Source organism: Venustampulla echinocandica, assembly GCF_003357145.1.
Source record: "Venustampulla echinocandica strain BP 5553 chromosome Unknown scaffold_2, whole genome shotgun sequence".
Lineage (NCBI taxonomy): Eukaryota > Fungi > Ascomycota > Leotiomycetes > Helotiales > Pleuroascaceae > Venustampulla > Venustampulla echinocandica.
In genome coordinates, this window is record NW_022474207.1 from 3,456,103 (window position 1) to 3,466,214 (window position 10,112).

Below are 10,112 nucleotides of genomic sequence, written 5' to 3' on the forward strand. Positions count from 1 at the left end.
GCCCGACTGCTGTAGTCTTTTTCAACATTCTTTCGAATTACGGTGCCCCTCAGAGCCTGACTCCCTTTCTACTCAAATATTCTGATCCTAGCTGGTTCAAGGTGGACGCCTTTCTCCGCCGCGCGCGGTGTTGAATGTTTCTCAGCCCTGTCGTCAAGCGCTCCGTTCCGGGGGGTAGATGCCTCACGTGCCTCATCTGGGCATCTGCTTTGGAAAAACTTTTCCCTAGCCCAAACGATTTGATGGGCGCTCATAAATATCCATGGTATGAGGGAAAAGCTTTTCGTCTGGGGGTGGTGTGATGCCAGCCCCAATTTTTAGAGAATATCCCAAGCCCTTGCCGGACTCCGAACCAGAACCCTTTTCGACGACACTATTGAATAAGGATATATTCTTTCTTCGGTCGTCTTTTCATGGCAGGGTGCCCCAGCTGTTCGAGCTTCAGAAATGGTGCCTAGTGGACGTACATCTTGGCTGGGCAACAAGCAACAGGCGACCGTAAGACTCTCATGATGAGGGCGGGCGGCTCCGGAGCTTGCTCGGCAGGTTGGCATTTGAGGCTGTAAAAGGGTTCGAGGGATGGCCTGTCTGGGCGCCTAGGGAATGTTGTGACTACTACCACAACTGGTATGTATAGTTGTTTTCTGGTGGAATTCTAGTTTGGTTGGCGCTGCCAGGAAAGCTTGGAAATCCTGTGTCGGCTATGTCCTTCCTCGATGTGGAAATCTGCCGCACCTGAGAATAGAGTATGGCTGCAAGAAGAAAATGGGGTTATACCAACACGAATTGAGGCGCCATCTCGTCCTGAGACCCTAGCTAGGGGGGCGAGAAGGAACTGGGTGGCTTGAATCCTTTCCTTCCTTATTTCTCGCCGCGGCAATCATTGATCCAAAGAACGGCGCAATCCAGGGCGAAATAAATTACATGATGGAGGAATTGAAGCGTTCTCCAACCCCGGTTTCTTACCATTCAGGCCAATGAAAGCCAAGGATATACTCCTTACTGATCTAGTAGTAGGGATCAACGTCAGAAATGTTGGAGTATCTTAGAATTTGCAGATCATCTCCGTAAGAGAAGTAGGTGGGTTGTATGATGACAATATTTGGGGTCATCGGGGATGGAGGCTTTCTTTAAACTTGTTCAAGACTACCATTGAGGCTTCATTCTATTCCACTTGCATCCGTGCGCATTTGGAGATTATGTTTCATATCCTACGTCATTCTGCCCATGATCTATATCTGAGGCGAGCGAATGAGTGTCGTGAGGCGGAGAGATGTAGTAAAATGCACTTGCGAACTTGCGAACTTGGTCCTGGTGCAGATAAATCCAACGAGAGCTACATTCACATTTATCGATAAACATTAATCCATAAGTGCTAATAAATTGAGTTTTCTCTACGGAGGCTTGTGACAGTACCACGGCCGAAGGTATCGTGGTACCCGAGTTATATGTAACTGACTTACACAACAATTTCTCCCGCCAGCCAATACTACGTAAAAGCTATAAACTTCGCAATTCGGAACCCTTTCGCTCGCAAAAAATGCCGATTTTAGACTCCATAATTTCCATTTACGAAGTATTGGTCGAGAAAGGATTGATTGGAGGTTGCGGAAAGCAACGCTACCAAAATGATGATTGGTAGCCCTGGTGAGGCTGTCATGTCATCCCAGCGATGGCTGTTCACCGCCCCGGTTGAAAGACACTGTACACACTCACGCTCACGCTCAGTAGGCAAGCTGCACACCTACGTGGACGGCCCAGGCTACGACTTGGGTGTGATTACAACTGTCCGGTGCCGCGGTCGGGGGCTGCAGCAGAGAAATGGGCTAGGCCTGGAAGGGCAATATGGTGTCGGACGGTTTAGCTTGATGGTTGGCATGGTTTGCTAGGGATCTGGAGCTTGGTTTCATCTCCATCCTCACCTCCGAGCTGCTTGATGACAGTCAAGTTCATATAAAGACGATGTGCTCCTCTCCAACAAGTCGAGAATCCGATATCTGAAGACATTCCAAAGCATTGCCACCAGCTTCTCAACATCGAGAATATCTTGTATTATATATCCATTACCATCCGTCGTAGTATTCTTTCTTTATTTCACTTGATACCAGACGGGTTGTCGTCGTTTACTCTCTTTATGTCTTCATAGAGTCCCACTATCCGCATCTCTACAAAACCCGCATATACGTTGGTACAAATGTCGTCCGGGGAAATGAATCGGTACTGGATACCGAACCTTGAGATCAATAAGAAGGTCATTACCCAGGAGATCCAGTACTATCTTGGCCCGGAGTCTAATGTCCGGCCATACACCCGAGAAGTACACCATCTCTCCCTTGTTTTCGACTGAGGACTCTGCTAATGCAAGGCTGGTTTAGGGCGAAGATGGCTTTCTGATCACAACGTTAGGAGAGTGTTTGACAGACGTAAGCAGATAGCTTTTTACCCACTACTCGTAAGGGAGATGGATGTTAAATCTTCTATAGGAACAGATCGACGATATCTGCCGGAAGAGCAAGCAGGTGTGGGAAAAGCAAGCAGCGGCACGCTCCAAGAAGGAGTCAGACAAACACCTCAAACGGCCACTGCATCAACCCGTAATTGTCTCCAGGGGCTCGAAGAAGGATCACTCGAGAGAACATCATCGCCGTTCTAATGAGCGGAGTGACGATTCGCGGCGCCGCTCAGATGAGTACCGATATATAGATGAACGCCAATATGCAGAGAGTTCGAGAAGATGAATGATCAAAGATGATTGATCTGGGGGGGTGCATTTGTGACGTGGTTCAAATTTGGCTGCAAACAGGCATGTTGCTTTATACCCATCTTTATCTCTCAATTATAAGAGATAGAGAAATATTTGATGCCATTAGGAGAGGGTTGGTGCGCGTTTTGAAGTATTTGCATAGGGAAGTGGTCTTGAATTGCATCCATTTGACATTAAGTCGGCATTGATTTTGGAACGGATTCCACTCGGAAATCTATCTTATCTCGATCTTCGCTCATCATTGCTTCCTACTGAGTTCCTATGACATTATCACGAGATCCTCGCCTCTACTTCATATATGAGTACAAGGTTAGGGACTCAAACTTCGGTTGCCACTGCCACCGCCACACGGGCGTAAACTAAAGTTTGGGCGTCGTTTGGAGTGGAATAACGGGGCCAGGCTGCCCCTTTTATGAGACATTTCATCAAAAACCACGCCCTATAGCTTTACACAAGAATTATGCTGTGTCTAGGGCAGCCATATTCTACCCTTGACACTGAAAAATCTCTCGAGGTCATGCCAAACAGCTTTTCCAATATCAACTTAATATACCCGGTGACAAGTGAGGCAGCATACTCCTATCGCCAGACTATTTCCCTAAGGCCTTAGGTGAAAGAGTTAGGCGGGGGAAAGATATTGCAAAATTATGAAACAAAGGAGAAACAGAAGTAGCAAATCACTCAGCTTGAGTGAAGCACCTTCAAATAATTAGGATAAGTATTACTTGCTTTTCTGACTAGCCTCGAGTAGTATGCCAGAAAACAGGGCGTAATATATTCTTTAAAGCTTCTAGAGCTGGTCCCGGTGACATTATCTCTCCAACAAACTCTCAGCATTTCCTTTAATATGTTAACTGACTCGTATGAGTCGTACCTTAGTAGAGGTCCCGATGTCCGTCCCCATTATACAAGCAGTACCATAAGCTCTAAGTATTGTTAGCTTTCTGTGAATAGTGTTAGTAGCGGATAATTCTCCGGTATTAGGCAAATGACTCACACCTATACTATCCAGATGAGTTTGGCTCTTGGAATTCCACGCAACTCTCACACAAAACCAACGTTAGGCCGTAACTTGCCCATGCTGCACGGAGGAACAGTAGGAATGACAGTCTTTTGTCCACTGAAGGCTTCGGGCGTACATTGGATCGATTTGGATTAGATTGATTTTGCGGCCAATCCGAGCAAGATTGTGGTAGATCCTTGGTGATGATCGAGAGGAAATTTCAGACACATTGTGGCCCACATATTCCGACTGTGCTTCATGCCCTAGTAGATACTGAAAGGGCGAGATCTAATACTTCGATCTGGACAGCAACTCGATACCGAAGCTAGAGTGCATGGATACCGTCGCCGAATCTGTGGATACCGGGTATTCCTGGGTGGCATTTTAGTCGCTCTTTTGCTGATCTAGGCTCATTTCGTATCCTCGAAGATTAAAGGAGCCAGCTGACCATAAGACTATGGCTTGAATATGGATTCCTGTACCTCTACTAGTGCTGGAGTTTGATTTCTGCACTGCAGTAATGTAGCCGATCACATGGACCCATGCTCCAATCTGAGTCTCCTGAAGTTTCAGGGTGTTCAATAGAAGTTCCGCGTTAACGAAAGCCTTGACGCTGCTTCCGGGAGGGTGGTTATGTTCGAGGGTCAAGGTCGCGGTTTTGGTAGAGTAATTCGTCACACTACAGATTTAAGACCTTTAACACATCTTCTTCTGGCATAAAAGCCTTCCTTAAGTGGCAACACTAGCTACCATTGAAAGGAGAGCCTACGGACAATAAAAGATGATGTGCCTAGACACTACGTATAATATCCCACTTGGTAATTCTCCATAAAAGCAACAATTGTGCAAATAAAGGACAGATATCCTTCATATTCTCAATAGAGTGAGTAAGAGAAACCGCAATTCAACTCACCATCCTAGAAAGCGAACCTTTGACCCTGGTAAGGAGTCGGAAAGATCAGATAACAAAACCAATCTCGAAGGGATCGGACCATTATTAACACCTGCCATCAGCAATGATGCTTCGCAGCATGTAAAGTCAAAGAGCTATGTTCTGGACGATGGTTTAACCTTTGTTGACGGTCAGGAAAACTGGTTAGGCTGCCATGTGACCACGACCCGCGCCTTGGCACGTGATACACTAGTATGGCCTGGTCACAAGATCACCCTAGTCCCAAAATGGAATCAAGTAGCGCGCGTCATCGCAAGTCTAGTTTGGACTCTGGAGGCACGACAGTCTGTCACCACCGCCGAGGCAACAGAAGACAGTCGACGTTCCCATTACGAATCAGCGTCAGCTATCGGCATCATATTATAACACTCTACACAGACATCTTCATCTGATTACAAGTGTCCCGCCAAACCCATATCTGTCTAGCTTTGTGATCGTAGACAAAGCAGCCCCACCATCTCCAGGTTCCGATAACAAGTCTCAACGAAGCCCGATCCTGCGACTTCCCTAAACAACGAGGCTGTTTTGGGACAATACCGAAGATTATATTGTGGCTCGACGGCTCAATATCAAATTTATTGGGCCTGTAGATCATCAAACAAGATGTCCGGAGTATGGGGCTGGTTTGGGGGGTCGAGTACCCAAAAGAAGAAAGATTCGCCGAAGAATGCGATTCTCCAGTTAAGATCGCAGCTTGAGATGCTGCAAAAGAGGGAGAAGCATTTGCAGAACCAGATGGATGAGCAAGATGCAATAGCCAGGAAAAATGTGAGCACGAATAAGAATGGTATGTCCCTATGGTGTCTTTTACCTTTTATTGTTTTCACTCCCCCAGGATATCATTGTCATTGCCATATGAATTCTGAATCATAATCTAACGAACCACCTGTGACAGCTGCCAAAGCCGCGTTGCGACGCAAGAAGCAGCATGAACATACGCTGGAGCAAACATCTGCCCAAATATCAACGTTAGAACAACAAATATATTCGATCGAAGCAGCGAACATCAACAGAGAGACTCTTTTGGCTATGGAGAACGCAGGTAAAGCGATGGCTAGCATACACGGCAAACTTAACATCGATAAGGTCGATGAGACGATGTACGTCACCTTGTTTGTTTCCTTTGGATTAAGAATGAAAAGCTAACTACGCCCGCACAGGGAGAAACTTCGAGAACAACATGCACTGGGCGAAGAGATTGCGACTGCTATTACCAGCGCACCTATTGGCGAACCTATTGACGAGGCAGATTTGGAAGACGAGATGGCCGCGCTTGAGCAGGAGCAGCTTGATAACCAGATGTTGAGCCCCTCTGTGCCTATTTCGGATGAGGTTCACAAGTTACCAACAGTGGCAAATGGAGAGAGTAAGCTTCCTAGACCCATGCCTTTTTTTATAGCTCAGGATCCGTTCTAACACGAGCTCCAGTCAAACAGAAGCAGCCCGCCCACACAGTAGAAGAAGACGAAGAGGAAGAGTTCCGGAAGCTACAAGCTGAGATGGCCCTGTGAAGTATTCCGACTTTGGCTGGGGTTTCACCGCTAACCGACTTCGACCTGACGAGGGCGATCGTGCTGTTCCTATATTATCGGGGCCCGGGGTTCTGGGTGCTTAGGAGGTTGGGGTTAGGAGGTCATATTGCACACTTCCGATTCCGGTCCCTCACCGATGTTTTGCGCTGGCGTTTTAGGATCTGCTGTCCAATTTCCGAATACCAAATGTCTATTCCACAATAGCTGCTTTCCATCTGCATGTCCTTTGCAACCAGGATCCCCGTTCCCTAGGCGGGTTACCGACTTCTGTGTCACGTGTGGTTCGATGCTCACCTCCGGCGCGGCCAATAACACGACCCTACCTATATCAGGTATCTTAACCCACGTGCATTCCAGTCTGTAAATAAACCCCCACCTGCGTGTAGAACGCATCAGCAGGGTGGGCGGTCCTTCGAATCGTATTCCCCGGCGTGTTACGGAGGACCAGCTTGTTCTATGAATATATGATTTGATATGAAGGTGACAGAGCAGCGTAGAAGAGGCACGAATAGACATTTCATTGACAATCTATTCTTGACACCGAGCACACTGAACCCACCTTTTACACACAGCCCAATGTCTGGCATATGAGGATTGAATTGAGAACTGACAAGATATCTGGCCGGGTCACGGGGTCGCTACGCTGGCAGTGGCCCCTGAGTGCCACAACTGAAATAGCCGAGAGCCTGACAACTCACCAACGTCAAACCCAATCCCACCTACGAAGAAAAGGTAAACACGAGCGCCGTTCGTCGTACGCCCATACACCATGGCAGTACATCTCACTGTAGCATATCATATCATATCATATCATATCACATCGCATTACATTACATCCTCCGCGCCCCACGCTGAATCCCGCATTAACTGGCTTCGGCAGGGCTCGGGCAGCGAGGCGGACGAGGCCACCGTCGGACACGTTGCAGCAGCTCCATATCTCCCATCTCCATAGGTAGTACTTCGTGCTCCTTGCAGGAAAACCCGCGGACTTGCGGGAGGCGGGAGCTATTAAGCTCTCCCCCTTTCTATGCTCAGGAACCAGTCGGAAAGTTATTGCTGTCTCCCCAATATATCCAACCAACGGCTTCCTAGCACGCTGCAAGTAGCATGCCGTGGGGTTGCCGCAGTGGCCGAGGCAATGTGTGCATGCCGGCCCAGCCAAACTCGATGCTTTGCCTGCATTCCTTTAGCCCTCTGCGTGCTGGCCTGCAGCGTTGGGCCGCATCCAGGTTGCGATATCGCGGATATCCCATCACCTCACTTCCCTCCTCACGGCCTCTTGGATGCGACGTGGCGCCAGTGCACCGCGATGGCCAATTGAGACCAAGCACGATATTGGTCATTTGGACAATCGACTCAGTAAGTCGTGGGATGCTGCCCGTGAGGGTGGGAGGCCCGGTGTCGAGTCCGTTTCTTGCTTCTCTTGTTGCGTCTTGCCAATGAGACCAGCTCATCTACTTAATCGCTTGTTTGGCCTTTTCGTATAGGCAGCTCATTTGCCTGATGACTTGAGAGACCATTTCCTCCCAGTTTCCATTGTTGCTTAGCACCATTGTCCGCATCCAGCGCCTTTCCCGTTCCTGTGCTACGAGAATACCCTCTGTTGCTAGTCGGGTGCACCCGCATCCCCCCGAGTTCCACCGTCCCTGACCATGGGAGAAGAGAATAAAGAGGATACCCAAGGCATTCCGAGCCATCCTCTCACAGCTGTGCCTCTAAACGAGAAACAATCACCAGTATGGAACACATCATTTCATTCTGTCCATACCGGGCAAATGTATACGATAATGTATCATTTGTCCAGACCACGGAGCCTAGGGTTTTTAGGGCCAAGCCAAAATATGTTGACCTTGATCGGATAAAGCAGGGTCTCGATGACGAAGATTCGGACCAAGATCCAGAACGTGAAGCTATAGGTAAGAAGAAAGTCCAATTGCTGCTCAACACGACTAACATTCACAGATGAACCTGAGGCACCATCTGGAGAGTCCAAGCCGGACGCAGAGGAAACAAATGGCGAAGCTCAACTGGAGGGTGAAGCTCCTGTCGCCGCACCCGAAGAGCCCAGTGCTCCTAATGATATGACTCCATTGGAGCCAGAGGATCTACCTATGGAAGCACCACCGAGTCCAGTGGCCTCAGTGCACTCGGTGCATTTCGAGGAACCCGCTCCTCTACCGTCAAAGTCCAGCAAGAAATCCAAAAAGAAGGATGCGAAGAAAGGAAAGGGTAAAGCCGGGAAAGAATCAAAAGTCGAGAAAGCTCCGGAGCCAGAGGAATCTGCGGAACCTGTGGAGCCCGCTGCACCAAAAGCGTCAGAGAAACCAGAAAAGGGTTTGAAAAGCAAAAAGGACAAGAGAAAGGACAAGAGTAAAGGGAAGGGTGGAAAACGAAATCATGCAGGAGCACCACCAACACCAGACGCATCGGATTCCGCTTCGCCAGTTGAAGCTCCTGTTGAGGCTGAAGCGAGTGTAGTGCCCGAAACTGCACCTGAACCAACCGCCGAACCGGCACCTACTCCTGAAGACTCGGCCGAGGCTCCACCTGAGGCCGCAGAAGTGTCAATTGAAGCACCCGTAGAAACCGAGGAACCAGTTGCTGAAGAAACGCCAGCACCTACTCCTGAAGAGACTCCTACACCCGAAGAGCCACCCGCGCCTGAGGAGACTCCTGCTTCTGAAGAAACACCCGCTCCTGAGGAGACACCGGCATCTGAAGAGACCCCCGCGCCAGAGGAACCACCCGCGCCAGAGGAGACTCCTGCTTCTGAAGAAACACCCGCACCTGAGGAACCCCCTGCTTCTGAAGAAGCTCCCGCACCTGCTCCTGAAGAGAATCCCGCACCTGAAGAGACACTTGCACCCGAGGAGCCTCCTGCTTCTGAAGAAACACCCGCACCTGAAGAAGCTCCCGCGCCTGAGGAAGCTCCCGCGCCTGAAGAAGCTCCCGCACCTGAGGAGACACCTGCACCTGAGGAGCCTCCTGCTTCTGAAGAAACACCCGCGTCTGAAGAGCCTCCTGCTCCTGCTCCTGAAGAAGCTCCTCCTTCCGAAGAAGCTGTAGCTGCCGAAGAACCTCAAGAAGCAGAGGAAACGGAGGTCGATGCGCCTCAGGACGACCCGGCTCTGCAAGATGAAGCAGCACCCGAGGAGGATAGCCCAGCAGAAGCAAGTCGGCCAGTTGAGGATGCTGCCGCTATCGGGGAATCTGCGACAGAGGGAACCCCAGTCGTCGAAGAGCCCGTCGCTGAGGACGCCCCCGAGGAGGAACCCGCGGCACAGGAAGATGCTGCCATTGAAGAAACCACTGCCGATGAGCCTGCTCCTGAAACAGCTCCTGCTGAAGAGTCACAAGAACAGGTCGGCGAAGAGCCTGCTATTGAAGAACCGGCCGCAGGGGAGACTGTCGCGGAGGAACCTGCTGTAGAGGAGTCCACCGCTGAGGAACCTGCCGCTGAAGAGCCTGCTGCTGAAGTCACTGAAGAGGCTCCTGCTGGAGAGGCTCCTGCTGAAGAGGCCCCTACTGAAGATCCTGCTGCTGACGAACCTGCCGCTGATGAACCCGCGGCGGAGGAATCTCCTGCCGATGAGCCAGTAGCCGAGGAACCTGCCGTGGAAGAAGCTGTTGTAGGAGAGGAAGTTGCGCTAGAGCCGCCTGCCGAAGAGCCCGCTGCTGCTGAGGAACCTGCTACTGAGGAACCTGCTGCTGCTGAAGAACCTGCTACTGAGGAGCCACCTGCCGAAGAGCCAGCCGCTGCTGAAGTGGCTCCTGCTGAAGATGCTACTGCTGAGGAGCCACCCGCCGAAGAGCCCGCTGCTGCTGAAGAACCTGCTGCTGAGGAGCCACCCGCCGAAGAGC

At 50.1% G+C, this 10,112-nt stretch overlaps 2 protein-coding genes across 2 annotated transcripts in view; both read left to right on the forward strand.

Moving 5' to 3' along the window:
- Positions 1-5,322: 5,322 nt before the first annotated feature.
- BP5553_05530 (SNF7 family protein) lies at positions 5,323-6,230 on the forward strand (the record flags this gene model as incomplete). The annotated part of the gene is made up of 4 exons (XM_032014153.1): positions 5,323-5,506; positions 5,615-5,819; positions 5,880-6,085; positions 6,148-6,230. 4 exons carry the CDS (start codon positions 5,323-5,325, stop codon positions 6,228-6,230), a joined length of 678 nt encoding a protein of 225 aa, XP_031870753.1.
- A 1,759-nt stretch (positions 6,231-7,989) lies between these two features.
- Positions 7,990-10,112, forward strand: part of BP5553_05531 (uncharacterized protein) — a gene marked incomplete at both ends in the record, with an annotated part of 4,458 nt that continues 2,335 nt past the window's right edge. Inside the window, 2 exons of the mRNA XM_032014154.1 lie at positions 7,990-8,167; positions 8,214-10,015. Of these exons, the coding sequence (XP_031870754.1) occupies positions 7,990-8,167; positions 8,214-10,015 (1,980 nt within the window). The remainder of the gene's footprint in view (positions 8,168-8,213; positions 10,016-10,112) is intronic.